Source organism: Clinocottus analis, unplaced genomic scaffold (assembly GCF_023055335.1).
Source record: "Clinocottus analis isolate CAN_PGR_092001 unplaced genomic scaffold, fCliAna1.0.p SCAF_40, whole genome shotgun sequence".
In the NCBI taxonomy this organism is placed as follows: Eukaryota; Metazoa; Chordata; class Actinopteri; order Perciformes; family Cottidae; genus Clinocottus; species Clinocottus analis.
The window spans coordinates 508,478-531,850 of NW_027176154.1; the positions used below are offsets into that span (position 1 = coordinate 508,478).

The 23,373-nt window shown below is 46.6% G+C and overlaps 1 protein-coding gene across 1 annotated transcript; it reads right to left on the minus strand.

The window, feature by feature from the left end:
- Nucleotides 1–1,171: 1,171 nt before the first annotated feature.
- cfap61 (cilia and flagella associated protein 61) lies at nt 1,172–23,355 on the minus strand. The gene is made up of 25 exons (XM_068598708.1): nt 23,263–23,355; nt 22,246–22,396; nt 21,425–21,575; nt 21,147–21,223; nt 20,625–20,692; nt 20,422–20,542; nt 19,477–19,609; nt 18,228–18,653; nt 18,083–18,138; nt 16,897–16,936; nt 16,434–16,570; nt 15,998–16,124; nt 15,822–15,899; nt 15,181–15,393; nt 14,965–15,093; nt 12,012–12,139; nt 8,856–8,942; nt 8,281–8,449; nt 7,250–7,403; nt 5,289–5,590; nt 4,867–5,194; nt 3,306–3,382; nt 2,990–3,222; nt 2,163–2,247; nt 1,172–2,024 (listed from the first exon to the last, which is right to left on the minus strand). The coding sequence occupies exons 2-25, from the start codon at nt 22,386–22,388 to the stop codon at nt 1,935–1,937; spliced, it is 3,552 nt and encodes a 1,183-aa protein (XP_068454809.1). The 5' UTR covers nt 22,389–22,396; nt 23,263–23,355; the 3' UTR covers nt 1,172–1,934.
- Nucleotides 23,356–23,373: the final 18 nt, after the last annotated feature.

A 23,373-nucleotide genomic window follows, 5' to 3' on the forward strand; every position in this document is an offset into this window, starting at 1 on the left:
TGGTGCCCCCCCCCCCCCCCCTTTCTCCCTCCACCCAAGAGAACAATCTGGCCTCCAGTACACCGGCGGCGCGTGCTGTGTGTAATCAGTGTGCGTTTCTGTGTCACCAAATGGGACAAACAGAGATTATCTGGAGCTGTAAAACACAGGAACCCTCAAGCCTGAAGGTCACATCGGACCCGGTCAGCCGGCACCGCAGGGCATGCTGGGAGGTCACTGGATGAAGGAAAGACTCGTTCCAGTTGCATTCAGGGTGCGTTTGGCTGGGTTTAGTGTCCAAAGTTAGCATCAAAACGCTGCCGTTTATACATATTTCTTATTAGTTGGAATACTTCAGCTAAGTTTTGAAGAACAATTGTTCTTCAAAACTTTAATAGTTGAAATACTTCAAGTTGTTCTTCAAATCTTTCTTAAGCTTAAAATTATTCTTCTGTTTCTGCCGTACGTATTTTGGACCTTATCTACTCCTTCATATTTTCAGCTACAGAAAAAAGTTGAATTATTCAAATATTCAGCTACTTAAGGACACGATGGCTATGACTTTTCATATTTCTGACTTTTCAAATTTTTGAATTATTGAGCTTTTTATGATTTTTTTTTTTCAATAACTGGACCCAGTGAGGAAATCTTCAAATCATCTTCTACTTCAAACGTTTCAAACAGGTTCTTCATACGTTCAGCTAGAGACACCGATTCAAATGTTGACAAACCTTCAGCTATTATTCTACGCTTTTACATTTTTAAATATTTTTTTCAAATATTCAAATTATTAAGCTTTTCATCGAAATAAAAATAAATGGTTTCCAATGAAGAACATCTTCAAATCCGCTTTTAATTTCTTAAACTTCCAAAGCTAAAGGCTCTGCCGTGCTTTCAGCTAGAGACGCCATCTCACGTTTAAAATGTTGACAAATCGTTCAGCTGTTACCTCATGACTCCACTTATTGATATCTGTTATACTTTTCTAACTGCCAGCATTTTTGTTTTTTGTTTTTTTCCCGCCTTTTCTGTCTTTATCATCGGTGTGTATTGGGCCGCTCAGAGCGCGTGATGTCATACTTGGACTGGAGAGAAACGTCAGGATCTTGTGAAAAACACATTAAATTTGCCCTCTACTGCACACCGTATACTCATGGGAAATCTTGTCTTCTGATGAACACATGAATCAGTGTGAATGGGTAAAGAAAAGTATTTATTATCAACGCCACTAATGATAAAAGTTCCTTTACAGAATACCGCTAAAAAACTAAAACTATTTATTACCAGACTCTCTTAGAATGGAAGAACATTATGGAGACACTGAAGTTATTATAGGATGGATATTTCTTACATTGCACTCTAACTTGAGGAGATAATATAAATAAGTGAATGACATGTCTGCGTGAGGCGTTCAGGGGCATCAGGTCGTTTGCATGACGTAACGTGTGGAACGTGTCGCTGCTGAAGGATTCGCACCAGCAGCCGGAGGACGACATGTGTTGTTGTGACGGCTTCAGCTCATTACCATACAGCTGGAGAGGGACCTCCTCCTCCTTGTTCTTCTCCTCCTCCTCCTCCTCTTCTTCCTCCTCCTCACAACCTTCATCTCCAGCCGTGTGATTGGTCACGCTGCTGCAGCCATAAACTCAGTTACAGTTGGAACGAAACAAAAACACAGAAGAGAGGAAGAGAGAGAGAGAGGGAGGTAGAGAGGAAGATAAGTAGCTACAAAGAAACATTAAAGTGGAAGAAGAAGAAGAAGAAGAAGAAGAAGAAGAAGAAGAAGAAGAAACTTCTCAAAAATAATAGCTGGCTTTGAAAAAGTTTTATCTTTGTCACGCTGTGATGACATGATGTCATGCTGTGACGTCTCGGTGTGAGGTCACGCTGTGAGGTCACTGTGTGACATCATGCTGTGATGTCATGCTGTGATGTCACAGCATCATGTTGTGACATCACAGCTGTCCCGGGAGGGCGAACATGGGCAGCAGGTTCCTGTTGTAGGTCAGATACCTGACAGCGCTGCTCCTCAGAGACCCGAGCTCCTGCAGGACCACAGAGGACGAGTTATGTTCATGTCCACAGGTTGTTGTTGTTGTTGTTGTTGTACAGACTGGTTTACATGTTGTATTCAGCATCGTTGTACTTTTAAATCAATGAGAATATAAATAAAAAGCACTGACTGTGTCTGAGTTCTGCTGAAGCTCCTCCTCAAAGTCTGAGAACCTGTCATGAAACACAGCCAAGCACCAGCTCTGTCTGAAGAAACTGTAGAGACACACACACACACACACACACACACACACACACACACACACACACACACACACACACACACACACACAAACACACACTTTTACTTCTGAACTTCTTTTGATTGTTTTAAACATTATATATGTACGAGTACTTTTACTCAGGTAGAAGTACTTCTTCCATCAATGTGTGTCTGCAGAACTGCATTGCTCGACACAAGAGAGAATACACACACACACACACACACACACACACACACACACGCATACACCACAGGACTGTCTGAATGACCCTCTGCTTCATGCGGTCAATCAATGATTTTAACGGCTCCTGATGCTCGTCAGCCTCACAATGACTTTACGAGTCAGCTGAGAGAGGCGGGCGTCCTCTGCAGGGGGGGTAAAGTGTGTGTGTGTGTGTGTGTGTGTGTGTGTGTCGGGGGCGGGGGGGGGGGGGTCTTTGTCTCTCTCCACAAAGACAGATTGGGGAGCTGCATAAACAGATTAGGAGGCGGGACAATAGACGTCCATATCTGGAGGTCATTTGTGTTGGAACCTCAGAAGCAGGTCACCCGCTGTTTGACTAACACACACACACACACACACACACACACACACACACACAAAGTCACACCAGCAAACACTCAGACAACATGAGGACAAAAGACACTTCAGGCCAGAATCTCTCAACAGTGTTTGTGTTGTTTTGATGTGTGTGTGTGTGTGTGTGTGTGTGTGTGTGTGTGTGTGTGCCGTACCTGTGCAGGTCGTGGACCAGGCCCTGCTGGTAGCGGCTGCTCAGCTGGCCCAGCAGCTGCTGGTGCCTCCCGTACAGACTCAGGTAGTTGTGCACGGGCAGGGGGAGGAGCTTCGGGGACAAGCAGGTGAGCGTCTCCACCAGCTCGAAGGCGTCCAGACGCAGGTGGAAGTAGTTCCCCGTCTCCGCCCGGCCCGTCACCATGCCGACGCCGACGCCATCGCCGTCCTGTACCTTCACGCAGACCAAGACTTATCAACGAGGCTGCGGCGGTCCATGAAAACAACAACAACAACAACAACAGTCTGTTGACGTACCTGCTGAGCGACTGCCGGGTTGCCGGACGGCGGTTTGGTGAGGTGCAGGTAGTGAAGCCCTCCAGGCAGCGTCCCACCTGAGGAGAGAGCAGCCATGAGGTCAGGATGATCAATACTCTGATCAACACTCTGATCAATACGATGATCAATTTATGAGAGAAAAATATTCAATTAATGAAGAAAAAGAGCAAAAGAGTCTGTATTTATTATTGTCTGTAAACAAAGTATTTATATAGCAGCAACACAAGAAGTTGCTCACACACACACTCACACACACACACACACACACACACACACACACGTTGTCACAGGTGATATTAGGTGCATTTACAGTGCTCATTGTGAATAAAATCATGATTATAGCTCCACACAGAATGAATGAAGAACACGTTGTCCCTTCAAAAGAGCGATCATGGTGTCAGAGGGAAAGAAGCTTTTATCAGAAGGAAACCGTGACAACGGCAGGATGGTCATGTCATGGCAATGAGCTCAGAGCGTCCTCTTTAACCCTCGCCCCCCCCCTCCCCCCCCACACACACACACACACACGCACATCGCTCTGAAAAAGTTCACGCGTGCTTCATGGCAGCCGAGTGGCGGCTGCGAGCGAGCGGCCTCGCTGGCTGTGTGACTGTACAGCAGCACAATGCGTCATTGTTCCCCAGCCGGGGGTTTGAGAGCCGGCACAATGACACGGGGGGGGGGGGGGGGGCAATAAAGGAGGGGGGGGGGAACAATAAGAGGAAGGGGGTGGGGGGGGGTCCACAAAAGCCTCATGGAACAAAATAATACATATGATGGCAGCGTGAATTCTGTCAGATTAAAAGCAGAGCAAGAAAAACCCGGAGAGGACGAGAGGCGAGGAGAACACAGGAGAGGACCTGAGATCTGGGTTGTGAAGGAATTCTGGTTGTATAGAAGTCTATGCTTCATGTGTTAAAGCTGCATTCTCTCTCCTGACCACCAGGGGCGACTCCTCTGGTTGTATAGAAGTCTATGCTTCATGTGTTAAAGCTGCATTCTCTCTCCTGACCACCAGGGGCGACTCCTCTGGTTGTATAGAAGTCTATGCTTCATGTGTTAAAGCTGCATTCTCTCTCCTGACCACCAGGGGGCGACTCCTCTGGTTGTATAGAAGTCTATGCTTCATGTGTTAAAGCTGCATTCTCTCTCCTGACCACCAGGGGCGACTCCTCTGGTTGTATAGAAGTCTATGCTTCATGTGTTAAAGCTGCATTCTCTCTCCTGACCACCAGGGGCGACTCCTCTGGTTGTATAGAAGTCTATGCTTCATGTGTTAAAGCTGCATTCTCTCTCCTGACCACCAGGGGGCGACTCCTCTGGTTGTATAGAAGTCTATGCTTCATGTGTTAAAGCTGCATTCTCTCTCCTGACCACCAGGGGGCGACTCCTCTGGTTGTATAGAAGTCTATGATTCGCGTTTGATAAACAGAAAGGTACAAAATCGTGGAGATAAACCTGGTTCTGGACTTCGCTGCAGAACCCCATGAGACCCCTGAACATCTAGTTTGCTCCACACGTCCCACACATGACCCCTGACCTTGAATCTTGGGTTGTTTGTAGTGCGGCAGGAGGCGATTCGGCTCGGGCGGCGGCTCCACCGCGACCTGCAGTGTCGGGTCGAAGAGCGGCAGCAACATGGCCGCCAGTTCCCGGCCCACTTCCTTGGCGTTGAAGTTGCCGTGCGACCACTCGTCCGCGTAGTAGCAGCGGGAGAGCTTGGTGAGCGGTCCGGCGGCGGAAATCGACGAATCGCAGGTGTGGAACGTGGCGTCGATCACGAGCCGGCCGTCAAAGACCAGGAAGGAGCCGCTGATGCTCCGGAAGGCGTCGGAGTCGACTCCTCTGTTGGAGAGATTGATGAACACCTGGAAGGAGGAAGCCAGGGAGAGAGAATTGCTGCTTGGAGGAGCAGTAAAAACCAGTTGAAACCGGTTGAAACCGGTCAGAAAGAGGACTCACGCCGCAGGGCAGCCGGAGGAGGGGCTCCTCCGCATCGGAGCTGAAGGTCACGGACGCCAGCGGCTCCGGATGCCCGCCGTCGTTCATCAGGGCCAGCAGGCGGCCGCGGTGGACGCGCACCTCGGCCTCCGCCAGGGCCACCGCCACGGCTTTCTCCACGACGGGGTCGCCGAGGCCGGACGCGCCCCCTGGCTCCGGCGGCGTGAGGACCAGGTGGACGCGGTCGCCCCGGACGCCGAGGCCTAGCAGAGCCTCGGCGGCCGTGAAGACGTCGAGGCCGCTTCCGTAGACGACGGCGGCGTCTGGAGAGACACGAGGAAGGAACCGATGAAGACTGAGCGCCGGAGAATCATTCATTATATATATATATTATTATCTATCATTATTACTAATGATGACATTATGACAAAGAGCATTTTAAAAGGTGGAGTCTGGAGTTCTAGTTCCAGGGTTCAGACACATTTTAACCAATGAATTTCCATGACTTTTAACCAAATTTTCATGACTTGTAACCAAATTTCTACGACTGATAACCCAATTTCCATGAGCAAAACATTTAGTGAAAACAAAAAAACATCCTGAAATTTCTTTTTTTTCACAGTTGGACCTGAAACCTTGTCATTTGTGTCTGTGTGTCTTCATTTCCTCTTAACTAGAAACATGTTGACTGATATTTACACATCTGAACATCTCACATGTGTTTTATGATAACATTATGAAACAGCCCTCATGGCTGCAGACACACACTTTACTTTAGCGATGACATTTAGAGGAAAGGGCCTGAACATATGTTGGTGTTCTTTTCGTTTGCTTACGTCAATAACCATCTTCCTCCTTTAAATGTACCGCAGACGGACATTTACAGAAGAAAGAAAAGATTGGCTGTTCCTCGTCACATGACGTTGAACCGTTTCCCTCTCGGGGCTGCGGCCCTGAGCGATGAGTGTTCGCATAACATTGATAACTACGGATCTGCGGGCGGAAGGAACTCTTATGCAGCCGTTTGCAAAGTGGAAAACATGAAATTAAAAGCAGCCTCGACCTCGTGACCTCGTGACCTCGTGTGAAACTGTAGATTTCTAAACTCTGCAGCTACTTTCGCTTCATTGAGAAGGTTTTGTTTCTGTGTTTCTGTGCTTCTCTGTCCGTGGTGCTGAAACCACCGAGGTTGCTGGGACAAAAAGCCTCGTCAATAAATCCATACCCCTGTAGATCCACCCAAGGAAACAAGCTTTTCTACGTCCACAAACAAAAGAATGCAGAATGAAGTCCTTGAAAAAATAGAAAACCAGGCGGTACAGCGAGACTTTTCTTTATTTGTCAGAACTCACTTTTCTTTAGCGGACATGAAAAGCAGGAACAGACTGATGAGCGATCGATAGGAACGGCTCTGCTCTCTACTCGCGTTACAGGACTTGTACCTCAGGACAACAGAGACAATCTGGGGATTTATTCCTCCGATGTGTCATCGTCTGTCTCCTCTAAGCTCCTGGAAGAGAAGCTTCCATCTCTTCATGAAATGATTTGTTTCCCCTCAAAGAGCCGAGACAGAACCGCAACATCCGCTTCAGTCTAATATTCACATTCGCTCTCCGCTATTATTATTACTAAAATATGGAAATAAACATGGTATCTCTCTGCTGGAGTCTGCTGTGATTTGCATGTATTAATGGTTTTCCCTTCATGACTGGGATGAACTAATTAGTGCGTACAAAAGGCGCTCACTCTCCCGCGCCGCACAATTCCTTCAGAGGGCAGATTAACGTGGTGCTTGATGACTCTCAGAGAGCGATGCGAGAGCGCCGCCCTGATTGGCAGAGATGAAAGATTTCTCTGCAGCTAATTAGCTGCTAATTACACCGAGGCACTTCAGCGCCGACTGGCTGAGTAATGACACGCGACCACGCATCCCTTCTAGGTTCAGTGTGTGTGTGTGTGTGTGTGTGTGTGTATTTCTTTACCCTCCAGCTCCACAAAGTTGGCGAGCAGCCAGCGGCGAGCAGCCGCGCAGTCGTGGAGGTCGTTGAGGGTGAAGAGGTTGGAGGGGACCGGCCCGCTGTACCGGGATTTGTTTGTGCCGGACGGGTTGAGGTCCACGCCGGCGGGACGGGGAACCTGCGGCGCCACGTCGGCGTCCAGCGACCACGACCCGAAAGAGAAAGAGGCAGTTAAGATGAGATCACTTTAATCCAGGCACTTGTGCAATATTCACTCTATTTTTCAGTACTTTGTACATTTTTTTAATCTGTAAATACAATTTTCTATTCCATCTGTAAATTTAATATTCTTCTTTGTTACTGCTGATTCTTCTTCTTCTTCTTAATCTTCTTAAATGTTCAATCTGTTTATTACCGTTCTATTGTTTATTTATATTACTTGTTTCTTTTATCTTATTACTTGTGAGCAGTGCTGCCGTAATCCTGTAATTTCCCCACTGAGGGACTAACAAAGGATTATCTTATCTTATCTTATGAGCCGTTAGTGGGGACATTGCAGGATTACAGCAGCAAGAGACGCATAAAAAGTAAAACAGTCATAAAAACAGTGAAAGGATCCACAATGGCAGTTTGATCCATACGGACAGAATAACAACTATTCCAAATGGATTCACGTTGCACCAGTTCTCCTCACGAGGGTTGTGCTACTGTCGTACTTGAAATGAAGTTAAACACCCTGTGGATGCAGAGATCATTAAGTTCCCGTTTTTAAAAAACATGAATATTTTCAAATGTCCATGACTTTAAACCAGATTTCCATGACTTCAAACCAGATTTCCATGACTTTAAACCAGATTTCCATGACTTTAAACCAGATTTCCATGACTTCAAACCAGATTTCCATGACTTTAAACCAGATTTCCATGACTTTAAACCAGATTTCCATGACTTTAAACCAGATTTCCATGACTTTTCACCACACGTTTATGAGCAAACATTATTCTCCATGCTCGCGGTCGGTGTGGTCTCGGAGTCGCAGCGTCTCCTGGTCTCACCTGGTACTGGAGGCCCGTGCAGAGGACCAGGTGGTCGTAGGGCACCTTGGCGCCGCCGGACACCCGGATGCGCTTGGACTTCCTGTGGATGCCCACCATCTTCCCCGTCACCACGGTGACGCCGGCGTGCAGAGGCAGCCGGGCCAGGTCTGCGCTGCTGTACGCGTGACTGCAGGAACGAGACCCAAACACCTGTCTGATACCCGAAAACCATGGCGTCCGAAACCAGCATCAAAGCATCTCAAGTACTGATCGATGCCGTACTTTTCCTTCAGACGGGATCTGAAGCTCTCTCCAAAGCCACCGGACTCCTTTCCATGACTTTGAACCAAATTTCCATGACTTTGAACCACTTTTCCATGACTTTGAACCAAATTTCCATGAGCAAACATCTAGTGAAATATGTGTGTCAACAGTAAAAAGTGATCAAATGTAGTATTTAAACTAACATTAAGGATTCAAAGCATACAGTATAAGTTGAAAACAAATTCCAGGATTGTTTTTAAACTTCAGGACTCTTCCAGGTTCTCCAGGACCGTAAGAACCCTGGAAGACGCTCAACACATCCCTCTCACCTGGTGGACAGGAAGCCGTCGTCCTCGTGGTCTCCGGGGAACCCGTGCGTGGAGACGAGCGTCAGGTAGTTGAACCTCAGGTGCGGACTGCGAGAGGACACATTTCATTTAGCGGACGCCTTCATCCAGAGAGACGAACGTCCACACGAAACAGACTCAGCGGTTCGGGGGTTCAGTGTCTCGCTCACGGACGCGTCCACGTGGACGAGCGGAGCCGGGACTCGAACCACCGGTCTTCTGATTGAAGGACGGACCCGCCGCCTCGTTCTCCTGACGCTGTGACGTCGTTTAACAAACAAACTAAAGACGGGTCTGTTCACACGGCCGGCTGTCAATCACCTACATGGTCTTTATTGTGTGTCACTGTGTGTGTTATCACTGAACCATCGCTTTCAGGCCCGGGGGCCCGAGTCTGACCCAAGCTTACAAACGCTCGGCCCTCCTCCTCCTCCTCCTCCTTTACTGCCCGTGGTACACGACGAATCCCTTGTGATGTAAATGTCCTGCAGGTTGTTACCGGGCAGATAACGGAGCCCAGCGGAGTCTTTAAGCCTCATCGCGCCTCCTGCTCCTCTCTTATCTCAGCTCCATCTCAGACCTCCATCACAGCGGACCGGATGAAAGCGGGTTGGACGACGATGATGATGATGACGATGATGATGGCGGCTTATGGAGCCTTAAAGATAAACTGACACCTAGCTGGTGGATTAGTGATCTTCAGTTTGCTCTTCCAACCGGATGTTGTGACGTCGTGGGACAGAAAAGAGTGAAGCGACTCAAATATATGAAATGTTCCAGATAAGTAACTCCACAGAAGGTGTCGATGGAAGTCGTCATAAAGGATTGTAGCCACACGTTCTCTTTCGGAGAGAAACAATGTTGCAATAAACTACACAACAAACAACAGCTGAGCATCGGTTATCAATCACAACCTGTTGATGTTTGTATTGACGGATTAATCCCTCGTTTCCTCACAAACGCAAAAACATCCTCCCGTGTGAGAAGCTGCACACCAGATACGTTTTGCTTAAATAACTTCAATGATAAAAAGTGAAGGGTTCTGGGACGTGGAGTCTGAGCTTTGTGTCCTTCTGAGCGACAACAACAACAACAACAACCAGCCGCCAGACGACCAGCGCGGTCAAACTTTCCTCTCTAATCTTTGCCAGAAGGTGGATTTATTCTGCGGCAGTGAGGCATTAAGGCCCATTATTGGTGGATCTGGATGAGGGGTGAGGTGGTGGTGGTGGGAAGGGGGGCAGGGGGGGGTCCAGAAGCCCTGGATTTGCTCCGTTATCAGGCGTGGGCCAGACGGGCCCGTAACCCGGCAGCGAGCGGAGGGCCGAGCTCTTTATCTGTCTGACCCCGTCAGGGCCTGTAATGAAGCTGCTGCTGCATTCAGAGAGCACATGGAGGGCTGGGGGAGGGGGAGGGGGGGATGTTTGGGCAGGGCTGATAAGAAGAGGCCCAGCAGGCCCCCCAAACTGACCCATCATTCACCCTCTCATCCACCGTGAGTCCAGCGGACACTAACGGCCTCATTAGTCGACTCGTTAGTGACGGCCAAACCAGATCGCTGCCGCAGAGCCCGGCGGTTGCTAATTAAAGATCTGCGGAGGAGGGAGGGGGCAGAGAGGGAGGGGGAGGGGGGGGCAGGGGTTCTGCATGGCTCTCGCCACAGCTGCATGGTCGGGCCCCTCGCCAGACCCTGCCGGCTTCGAGGTGTTAGCCCGGCAGCTATCGCCCCGGTTCTGAATCGGACGGAGCAGGAGACGGCCGACCCGGAGTCAAGTGACATTTAGTAGAGATTAGATTGATGGAAATGAAAGACGATGAAGCCATGAAGTCATGAAGGCTGCTCCACCTTCAGTTCTGGGGCTCTGGAGGTTCTAGGCTTTAGGAGTTCAGGTCTGGGGTTCAGTGGTTCTGGGTGCTTTCTCAGGTGATGAAGTGAATACTTCAGACCTCGAAGTTCTGGTTCTGGTTTGTGTTGCAGCACGCAGCGATTTCAGAAATGTCACCATGAGCACTTTCTTTGACATAAGAAGAAAATCCAGAATATCACAAACTCTTCCTCTAAAACAGAATAAAGCAAATAATGAAGAGCTGCTCAGACTGCTGTGCTCATCTTGATGGGAACTTGGAGACGACAGGGTTCATACAGAAGGCACAGATGGTCAGAGGTGTGTGTGTGTGTGTGTGTGTGTGTGTGTGTGTGTAGGGGGGAAGCCCTCAGGGCCCCTTAAAAGGTTAATCCGGTGTGGTTAGGGAGGAAGAATTGTGACTTCATTTGTCACTGCTGCTACGAACTCAGAAAAGGTCAGTACATATAGACAGTTTATTTATTTTTTATTTCTATAATGAATATATACACATATAAATATATATATATATATATTTATATGTGTATATATATATATATATATATATATATATATACACACATACATACATACATACATACATATACATATATATATATATATATATATATATACATATATATACATACATACATATATATATATACATACACATACATATATATATATATATACATACACATACATATATATATATACATACATACACATACATATATATATATACACATACATACACATACATATATATATATACACATATATATATATACATATATATATATATATATATATATATATATATATATATATATATATATATATATATATATATATATATATATATATATATATATATACTAGCTCTTCTCCTGTTGGTTGGAGGAGAAAACTTTATTTGCAGCGTAATAGGTAACGTTAAACTATATATATATATATATATATATATATATATATATATATATATATATATATATATATAATTTAACGTTACCTATTACGCTGTAAATAAAGTATAAAGTATAATATATATATATATATATATATATATATATATATATATATATATATATATATATATATATATATAGTTTAACGTTACCTATTACGCTGTAAATAAAGTTTTCTCCTCCAACCAACAGGAGAAGAGCTAGTAACATTAGCAGCACCGCTAACGGAGAATGAGGGGTTATATATGTATATGTATTATTATTATTATTATATACAGGCCTATCTGGTATCTGGGAGACAAATGGCGCTCTGGCAGACTCACCAGAGACAAAGCACCTCGAGGAAAGACAAACCCGTGTCCGACGCCCCGACCACCACGATCCTGGCGTTGACGGTGACCTTGGGCTCCAAGGTCAACTTCCTGCTGATGAGGCTGAGAGCAAACGGAGCCTGAGAGCAGCAGAGGGGGCGAGACGGTCACCATCAGAGGGAAATATCCCACAGAAATGCATGTCAGCATAACCACGAACCAGCTGAAAGCCCCGATCCTCTATCACGACCACCTGTTTCTATTGTGTTGAGCGCATTAGCAGCACCGCTAACAGAGAATCAACAGAAGGAGAGCTAGTAGAGTTAGCAGCACCGCTAAGAGAGAAACAAAAGGAGAAGAGCTAACGTTAGCATCACCGCTAACAGGGAAACAACTGGAGGAGAGCTAGGAGAGTTAGCAGCACCGCTAAGAGAGAAACAAAAGGAGAAGAGCTAACGTTAGCAGCACCGCTAACAGAGAAACAACAGGAGGAGAGCTAGCGGTGCTGCTAATGTTACCAGCTCTCATCCTGTTGGATCTCCGTTAGCAGTGCTGCTATTGTTAATAGCGCTTCTCATTTTGTCCAATGAAATGAACTTGTCTTGTTGTAATCTGCAGACTGACCCCTCTGGGAAAGATGTGTTGAGGTTCTCTTGTTTTAAATGCGTTTATTCGTACTTTGCACTTGGTGGCAACCAGACGTTGGCTCTTTGTGTATAAAAATAAAATAAAGCAGTTAGAAAAATAAGAAAATTGCCGCTTCAGGTGGTGATGAGACGGAGCCTCGGGGATCAAACTTGTGACCTGACGGTTGAGGAACACTTCTCCGCAATCACCACAAAAGAGTCCCGCGGGAATTAGTCCTAATTCCTCCGCCAAAGAGCGTCTCTGGTCCTCGCGCTAATGGCTCCTACATCATCTGTAATTAGGCAGATTGGCCCCACAATGCACCTTGTTGGATGAAAACAGCACCGAGCGAAAAAAAGATGAGGAAAAAGAGGGAGGGCGACCCGAGGGGGAAATTAACCTTTGTGTAATATTCAAATAATTTCCAGGAGGGCGTGTGTGCTCGACATCTGTCGCACTCCGAGATGCCGTTGGGTTTGATTAGCAGGAAAATAAAAGAGTTGAAATGTCTACGCGTTTTATAGTTTTAATTGAAGCAATAAAAAGGTTACTACTTTAAAGGGTTTAACTTGTTTTTCTCTTTCTATTTGTAATGCTTTTGATCACTTGTTTTCAGGTCTGAAGTTGCAATGGCAAGTTTGTGTTATTGTCCACAACATGTCAGTTATGAAGGTAGATTTGTGTCTTTTTTACCCGAGCAAATTTCTACTTTGTAAGTAAATTATCTCCAAATCTTTGCTCTCAATTAATAAAAATTGCTTTTAAAAAAAAAAAGAAGAAAAATACGCTCTCAAAAAACCAAAATGTCTTTGAGAGGATTTTTTTTTTTTTGGAGAGAAAATTTTAGTTTTGAGAGCATTTTTTTTTTTTTGAGAGCGTATTATTATTTTTTTTTTAGAGCAATTTTTTAGATTAAGAGCAAAGATTTGGAGATAATTTACTTACAAACTAGAAATTTGCTCAGGTAAAAAAGACACAAATCTACCTTCATAGTGAATAACATGTATTATAATTGCAGCCGTCAGTTAAGAAGCTGCACTGAACCAGATGGAGATATTCTTCTTATTATTATTAATAATATTATTATCATCATCCATCATCCAGTTAAACATCCTTAGTGTGATGTAGACGCAGTTTCTTGACATTCATTGAGCGTTACTGTCACTGCATGGGTAAAAACAAGCCTGTGTGTCTGCATCCATCTGAATGCTGCAGGAATGAAGCAGATGAGGTCATCAGGTGAACATGGCCGCCGCCTCATCTGCATGCGGTGGAGCAGGTGCAGCCGCTCTCCTTCCCTCAGCGCGGCCACACGTCGCCGTAATACGATCCCGTGTTGACGGAGAGGGAACAGGTGCTTCGGATCGGATTAACGGTCCCGAGGCTCTTATCTGAGATCATGATGGAGGGAAACCATCACGCGGGCGCCGGGCCCGCGGGGCGGCGCCGTACACGCCGTACACAGGTGAAGAGCGGGACATTGAGATGAATCACGGCCGCATTAACATCAGCAGGAACACAGACAAGAGCAGCCATCACCGGGATTCAGCTGATAGCAGCACGTTTACTTCCTGTTTACGCCTCTTCTCCTTTTAGTGCTGCACTTCCACTGCTTTGACTGCAGCTACTCCATTGTCCATACTTTACAACACAACATTTGTGTGTGTGTCAGTGTGTCTGTATGTGTGTGTCTGTGTAGGAGAGTGTGTGTATGTGTGTAAAGCTCATTCCATCATTCTGTTTTACACCCTGCTGACTCCTCTGTGCCTCAACGTGAGTCATGGTGTTGAACCAGCGCCCTCTCGTGGTTAGTCTAACCAGCGCCCTCTAGTGGTTAGTCTAACCAGCGCCCTGTAGTGGTTAGTCTAACCAGCGCCCTCTAGTGGTTAGTCTAACCAGCGCCCTCTAGTGGTTATTCTAACCAGCGCCATCTCGTGGTTAGTCTAACCAGCGCCCTCTAGTGGTTAGTCTAACCAGCGCCCTGTAGTGGTTAGTCTAACCAGCGCCCTGTAGTGGTTAGTCTAACCAGCGCTCTCTAGTGGTTAGTCTAACCAGCGCCCTCTAGTGGTTAGTCTAACCAGCGCCCTCTAGTGGTTAGTCTAACCAGCGCCCTCTAGTGGTTAGTCTAACCAGCGCCCTCTCGTGGTTTGTCTAACCAGCGCCCTCTAGTGGTTAGTCTAACCAGCGCTCTCTAGTGGTTATTCTAACCAGCGCCCTCTCGTGGTTAGTCTAACCAGCGCCCTCTAGTGGTTAGTCTAACCAGCGCCCTCTAGTGGTTAGTCTAACCAGCGCCCTCTTGTGGTTAGTCTGACCAGCGCCCTCTTGTGGTCACTCTAACCTGCTCCTGCGTGATCTGCCGAGCCGGCGCGTTGATGCCGAGCTCCTCCAGCGGGAACACGATCTGACGGCGCGGGCGGACGGGGACGGAGCAGTCGAGGACGAAGTCAAGATGGGGGACGCAGGAAGTCTGAGGGGAGAAGAGAGGACACCGTGTCAGTGTGTGTGTGTGTGTGTGTGTGTGTGTGAGCGTATGTGTGTGTGTGTGTGAGCTCACCTCCTGGTGGGCGTGGCTGTAGCTCCTCAGGAACAGACAGGTCCGGCGGCTCAGCCGCAGCGCCTCCTTGAAGAAATGGCGGCTGCAGCGGCTGCAGCGGCTGCAGCGCTTATGCAGCACGAGGTGCAGCACCTGAGCGTGCTCCTCGGCGGCGTGGTGGCTGAAGTAGACGAAGCTCTCCACGTTGTAGCGCGCTCGGATGTAGCCGACGTCCTGACGGAGACACGGAGGGAAGGACGCGGTCACGTGACCAACGAGTGGACGTCATACTTCACGCGCAGCTTTCAGCGATACTGAATCTGACAGCAGACTTGTGATAATAACACTGATATTATTGTAAATATGTCTGATTTACATGAAAATGTGTAGACCCTGAACGCACCACAGAGGACACAGACCCTGAACGCACCACAGAGGACACAGACCCTGAACGCACCACAGAGGACACAGACCCTGAACGCACCACAGAGGACACAGACCCTGAACGCACCACAGAGGACACAGACCCTGAACGCACCACAGAGGACACAGACCCTGAACGCACCACAGAGGACACAGACCCTGAACCCACCACAGAGGACACAGACCCTGAACGCACCACGGAGGACACAGACCCTGAACGCACCACGGAGGACACAGACCTGCTCGTCCCGGAGGATCAGGACCCCCACGACTTGCCCCAGCAGCTGAGCCACGAAGGCCTGCAGCGGCACGCCGTCCTGCGAGAGGAGAGAGCACAGAGATGAAGACACAAGCCGTGTGTGTGTGTGTGTGTGTGTGTGTGTGTGTGTGTGTGTGTGTGTGTTGTACATCTCACCGTGTCTCTGCGGGTCTCGTGGTAGCGGTCCAGGTCCTGCAGCAGGGACTCACCGAGCTTCAGATCCGCCACCAGGTCGGAGATGGCCGGCCGGTCTGCGGGCGCGGCCGGCCTCACCTCCACGCCGCTGCGACAGCAAACCGCAGTGACAGGAGCACATCGTTAGTTCAATAACAAGCATGTGTTGACCAAGATTCCCCAAAAAAGAATCGAGTCAAGAAAAATGTCAATGAAACAAAAGCATTAGGGTTTTACGAAGGACTTTACTAATATACCCACAAGGATCTATCACACTTTATTTGACTCCTACGAGTTCGTAGGGTTCCCACAATGCTTTGCTGTTCTTCAGCAACCTAAATAAAGTTTATCAACGTCGTGGTTCCGGAGATCCTTCAGCTAACGTCACTTGACTTATTTTTCTCGCGGGTCGGCCCACCTGAGCCCGGCGCGGTGCAGGACGTAGAGGTCTCTGGCCGGCGAGATGGAGGTGCGAGGCGGCACTCTGATGAAGCTCTGCAGCAGTGGGAACTCAGGGCAGGTCGTGGGTACAGAGATGATGCAGAAGTCCAGATCCTGAAAGAGAGACACAAGAACCTCTGGTACACCCACGCAAGAACCACTGGTACAGACACAAGAACCTCTGGTACAGACACAAGAACCTCTGGTACAGAAACAAGAACCTCTGGTACAGACTGAGGACCACTAGTACAGACACAAGAACCTCTGGTACAGACACAAGAACCTCTGGTACAGATTAAGAACCTCTGGCACAGACACAATAACCTCTGGTACAGACACAAGGAGCTCATCTCACACGATGGGACTTCTTTCTAACTTCTTGCACACATCATGAGCTCAAGAAACGTATTTACTGTCGCGCAAAGACGAGATATACTCACGGGGAAATGGTTGAAGACATATGAAATAACGTCCACTGATCTAGAAGAAGAAGAGAAGAAGAAGAAGACAGTGTTTAGTGATAACATGTGTGGATGCCAAACCCGGAAGCCAAAGCTGGCGCGTCAGTGCGGAGGAACAACTGGCCGAGCGGCCGGCCCGCTGCTGTCACTCGGGAGCGCGGCGCTCATTAATAATATGCTCACACTCGGCAGGAAGCGACTCGCCTCCATATTTAGTAACAGCTGGGAGGCGAGAGGAGCTCAGCGGGAGCCAAGGACCCGTCGCTCTCCTCCTGCTGCGAGGCTACACATGACCCAAGTCACGCTGGACCAGAGCCACGCTAATCTATTACAGTTTAAAGATGCTTCAACCTCTCTTTGACGGACTTGTAGTATCTGATTATAGAATTGAATTGTCTTTCTTCATCTTCTTTCACCTTTCTGTTGAAATTCTTGTGTTTTTAAACACAATAAAGTAGCTATTCGTACTTTTACTCGGCTTACACGTCATCTCACCTGTTAAAAGATTTGATTATACATGAATTTAAATTGGAAGGTTTCATTTTCAACGTGAGTTTCTTGAGCTCAAGACTATGTACAAACACACCCACCCATATATATATATATATATATATATATATATATATATATATATAGTAATTTTGCAATTAAAGGATGAGTTAGCCATTATTTTTTATTTTTCTCGGAGCCAACGAAACAACAACTTGTTTGTCTCTCAGTGCTTCCTGACTTCCTGTCTGTGGCTCTCAGCTCCCATTGGTTCCTCCTGAAGATGTGAAAGCATCTCTCACATACGTAGTGTGATGTATAATAAAGTCTCTGTAATCTCCTAAAACAGCTGGTCGCTGTAGTTTTTATCAAACAAACAAACAAACAAACAGGAGGAACTAGAGCATTTGTTGGGGACTATTTTCAGCGGCGGATAAATCCACGTTTAGTGTTTATCTTCGTGATTCAGTCAGAATACACTACAGTGTGATGATGATGATGATGAAGAGGAAGGAACAACAGTGAGGCTCATTGATGTGTTTTAATGGACACATCAGGATACTTGTGACTAGATCTAACGAGGTGTCGGTTCACTCTGTTTATTGTCAACAGAGATTATTACAAGTTGTCCTTTAACTTTAGGAAATAGAGAATAAATAAATACTCCAGACTTTACCTGGTTTCGTAATCCTTGTCAATAACAAAGCACTGGATGCCGGCGATGTTGGAATCCTGAAGAGACGAACGCTGAAGGTTATTGAAACACTTCCATTGAATGTGAGAAGCGGCGAATGTGAGGAGACGTGAGGGGCGGGGCTCACCGGCTGCGGGGCGGGGCTCAGTGGCTGCGGGGCGGGGCTCACCGGCTGCGGCACGGGGCTGAGCGGCTGCGGGGCGGGGCTCAGTGACGGCGGGACGGGACTCACCGGCTGCGGGGCGGGGCTCAGCGGCTGCGTAGAGGGGCTCACCGGCTGCGGGGCGGGGCTCAGCGGCTGCGGGGCGGGGCTCACCGGCTGCGGGGAGGGGCTCAGCGGCTGCAGGGCGGGGCTCAGCGGCTGCGGGGCGGGGCTCACCGGCTGCGGGGAGGGGCTCAGCGGCTGCGGGGAGGGGCTCAGCGGCTGCGGGGCGGGACTCGGAGCCGCCGGCCGGCTCAGACCGTCCAACACGCTCAAGTCGAAGAGCTCGTTCAGCCGCTTCAGATCTACGCAGCGCGTCACGCTGACGAGGCCGATGGCGACGCCGCCGATCTGTGAGAGCAAACGGTCACACTCAGCAACAAGACTGCAGCCTCCTGATGCTGCAGGAGTCGCTTCAACCTTCAGGAAAGACACCAAACTGAGAAAAGGTGCATCTCTGTAACCGCTAGGGCTTTTTGTGCTATGATAAAATAGCATAATGAGAGTTGTGTGTTCAGATGTGTAAATATCAGTGTCTATGTTACTGGTTAAGATTCACAGAAGAAGAAGAAGAAGAAGAAGAAGAAGAAGAAGAAGAAGAAGAAGAAGAAGAAGAAGAAGAAGAACGTATATGGAGCTTTCACTCATCTTTACTGGTCTTCTTCAACCTCGCCTTGCACTTCAGAAAGCTCCGACAGAGATCACGTGATCTCATGCACAGCATCAGAACAGCTGTCACGCAGACCTTTTAGGTTTTTAATATCTATAAACATGGTCTTAAAATGTGGTGGTTGGTTCTGTGTCTGAATGCTGGTTTTGCGTCATGTTGTCCCAGATTAATATTTAAATGACATATTCTGTGGCTTCCGGTCCCTGGTGGCCCTCGGGTTGAGGGGGGGGGTGTTTGTTTGTCCACGGAGCGCCCCGACACATTCAGACAAAAAGCCCCAAAATGCTTCAGATGTCTGGACACAATATGTTCAGTGAGAGCATGTCTTGGCTGAGTATCAGCTCGTGTCTGCCATATGCTGTGCGAACACATGGCGGGGAGGGGGGGGGGGGGATCTGTGGCCTCCCGGGAGGGGGGGAGGGGGGTCCCAGCAGGGGGTTTCCTGACAACCAGTCAAAGCATCATCTGCATAAATTGGTGTTTTTTGTGAAAGTTTGGACAAACCTCACAAACGCCGGCGTGACTTTTCTCGTTCTGAGCCTCCAGGAGTTCTGATAGGAAGGACGGCTGGGTGAAGGCCGGCAGGTGCTTCGCCTGCTCTTCGAGTATGTGCATGATGTCATCGTGATCCTCAAGCCTGTGATGTAAACAAACAAAAAGAGAGAGAGTGGCCCACGTCTTAAAGCACCAACATGTATACCACACTGAATACTCTCAACCCATAATTTAAGATTTAACGGAGTTCTCAGCTTGTTGGGGAGTTCTGCTGCCCCCAAGTGGCCAAAAGGAGACATTACTGCGGCTTTAACTTTACACATTGAATGTATTTATTTGTGATAATGTCGATAGAATTTTAAGCCTCTTTCTTTTAAAAGCAGATTCATTATTTTAAACCCAGCGTAAATGAACGTCATGAATATGACACATTTACACCACTTCTACACAACTTTGTATAAAAGGTAGATTTGTGTCTTTTTTACCCAAGCAAATTTCGAGTTTGTAAGTAAATTATCTCCAAATCTTTGCTCTCAATTAATAACAATTGCTAAAAAAATGTTTTTAAAAACAGCTCTTAAAAAAAAAAAAAAAGCATTCAAAGAAAAAATTCTCGAAAAAAAGAGCATTTTTTTTTAGAGAAAATTTTAGTTTTGAGTGCATTTTTTTTGCTTGGGTAAAAAAGACACAAATCTACCTTCATAACTTTGGGGATTATATTTTTTTTCAAGGACTTTTCCAGGCCTGGAAATAACAATTTTTCCAGGTTAATTTAGTAAATTATGGTCATTTAGAGTCAAACAGACCATGAAGCAAAGGACCCTTTAGGGGCGGGGCTACGAGGTGATTGACAGGTGGACACCAGAGACGCCGTCAGCGTCTCGACGTCGCTTCTCCTCGGTCCATAAATGGTCCCTCGCGTTCCAAAAAAAACAAGATTCAGCTGCGGTTCACCTGGCCTGGCGCACGTGCAGCTTCGGGCAGTGCTCTCCTCGGTGGCAGACGAGCGCCGAGCGGCGAGGCCCGCCGTCCGTCTGGGGCCGCAGCGGCCGGAACAACTCGTCCAGCGCCGGCTCTGCTTCAGCAGCGATCACAGAGACCGGAGAGGTTAACGTGACGGACGAGACAACGACAGCTCACGTCGAGCAGCTCTTCACCTAAAGCGCCGTTGTTCGGGCCGACCAGGCAGACGTGTTCCAGCTCCGCCACGGCGTTGAAGACGGCCCTGCATGAACACACAAAGACCCAGCCAGTGACCTCCATGAGTCTGCGTCCTGAGGTTGATCATAACCAAAGAACCTTAGAGACACGTTTTTATTCATATGTGTGAGATTTGGGAGTTGGACCCTTGACAGTCTCACGGGCATAACTCTACTTTATATGTGGAAAGTAAATATTCTGGATTAAAATACTTATATCAGGGTTCATATACATTTTGACCAATGGATTTCCAGGACTTTAAACCAAATGTCCATGATCAAACAGTGTGTGAAATGTGTGTGTAAACAGTAAAAAGTGATAAAATGTAGTATTTATAATATAACACATTTACACAACTTTTACACAATTTTGGGGATTATATTTCAAAGACTGTTCCAAGCCTGGAAATAACCATGTTACAATTCCTGGACTTCTCCAGGTTTTTCATGACTGTAAGAACCCCGGTTATGTTTTCATACCTCATTATTTCTTTTGCGCTCGCCGCAGCAAAATCCGGCTTCGCCACGAAGAGGTGGAGGAAGAGCGTGTTCAAAGGCTTCGGGGGGAAAGAAGAGTGAGACGTTGACTTTCTGTTCACTTGAGCTGGAAAGTTTACCTCAAACTAAAAGTCTTAGTGCGAGATATCAGAGCAGGTCTCACGCTCAGTAAAAACAAACGGCGCACATGAACAGGATGAACCTCAACAACAGCAACAACTCAACAACAGCAACAACTCTCAGAGCCGGATGATACTGACTGTGCACGCTTTAGCGTTGAAGTCTCCCTGCAGGAAAAGTTCCCAGCGAGTCTGATCCACCACGTCGCCCATGGGGTGATCGAAGAAGGAAGCGTGGGCCAGAATCTCCTCCTTTCCATTGGCCAGAGTCACGGCCAGGTTGGCTTTCTCTCTGGAGGGTCCAGGAGAGCAAGATCAGATGGCCGCGTTGACAAACAGAAAAAACCTCTCAAACTACTTCTGTATCATAAAATAATCCACCTCTCTGCTTTCCGCTCATATTATAATTTAGCCAAAATATGATTAAATACATTTCTGTCATGAATGAACTAAGGATCCAGGTGAAGAGAGGAGCAGGTGGAGAATTACTATTTTGTTTATTTTATCCTCAATATTCTACTTTTTGTAGAGTAAAGAGATTTCATTAGAGCCCACTGTACAGACACTGTGGGGTAATTAGCAGCATAACAAAATGGAGATTGGAATCCAACCAGGAAGTGCAAAAAAGTAGAAACGTGCATATACTGTAAATACATGAATATAATGTGTGAAACTGTAAAATTCTGTATAGGCAGAAAAAACTACCAATGGATAACTTTGATATGATGGCGAAGTATGAATACATGAATGTGTCTATGAAATGTATGGCATTAAACAGAGTGAATCATATACATAGTGCGAACAAAAAGTAAATAAATAATCAAATCAAACTATGTCATTAATGGTTATTGTCATAGTTTCTTTTTCTTTTCATGACCAGAGCCCTTGTGAGCCTCTGAACAGAACGCCTGTTCCTGAGGCTCTTTACTGAAGACACTAAGCGAAGAAAGGTTTTGTCTTACAGGAGATGGATGACGTTGACCCGTCCGAAAACCGCCAGAGCCGAGGGGCCGACGAGGCGGTGGATCCCCTGAGCGTCGGCCGACTCGCTCCTCCTGATGCTCACGACTTCCTCTTGGCCTCGCTTGGAAGTCAACGTCCTCATGGTCACTTCTTAAGAGAAAGACACAGAGGAAGTACTCAGATCCTTAACTATAAAAAATACTCTGTTACATGGCAAGTAAACGTGTGTAAGTCTAGTCAGGAAAATGTACTCATTGTCCCCTGTCATTGTTATATATTAGATTATTAGATGAGTATAAGCAGGTTTTTATTGTTGTAGTAACTAATGATTATCATCATAATGGATTAATCTGCTGATTTATGTTGTCGGTAAATCGATTGATTGGTGGTTTGAAAATAATGAGAAATGCTGTCCCAACTAAGCAGAGCCATAAGTTGGTTTTGTCCAACACAACTACACAAAATAAAATGATTGAAGACCAGTTGATTGATGCAACATGTTATTTATGAGCTCCTCGTGTGGTTTATAATCAGACATCTTATTTTATAATGTTAACCAAAGCTGCCAGATAAGTAAAACAGTAGAAAATAATCAAGTACTGTACCTTGAATTTGAGTAAATGTTACATTTCACAACAACAACGGTTGGTTTAGCATTAGTTAGCTAGCTTAGCTAGTTGAAAGTTATTTACTAAGTTAATTAATTACTCACCTGTCACACCTGTAATAGTGCCTTGAGTACCTTTTAAAGCACTATACAAATACAATTCATTATTATAATTATAATAAACTATAACGTCAGTTTGAGTTAATAAATGTATATTGCTCGTTGTTAGAAAAAACAAACCTAAGTTAGCTGTTATATGACACTTAAAACCTGTAAATTAACGGTAACTGTTCCTCTATAAAGCCGTTGCACTGTTGTTTGCTTTACTTCGTTAGTTAACGTAATTTAATATGATTCTATCCTATTTATTGCACATATCGTGCATGTATCATATACTTTTATTGCTTACCTGTATGTATAGTTAGCTAAATGCTGCTTTCTCTTCGGCGTCAACCGTCTCTGATCTAAAACTTACTCCGTCACCACAGTAACGGAGGCGGAATCTCGCAATGCACTCTGG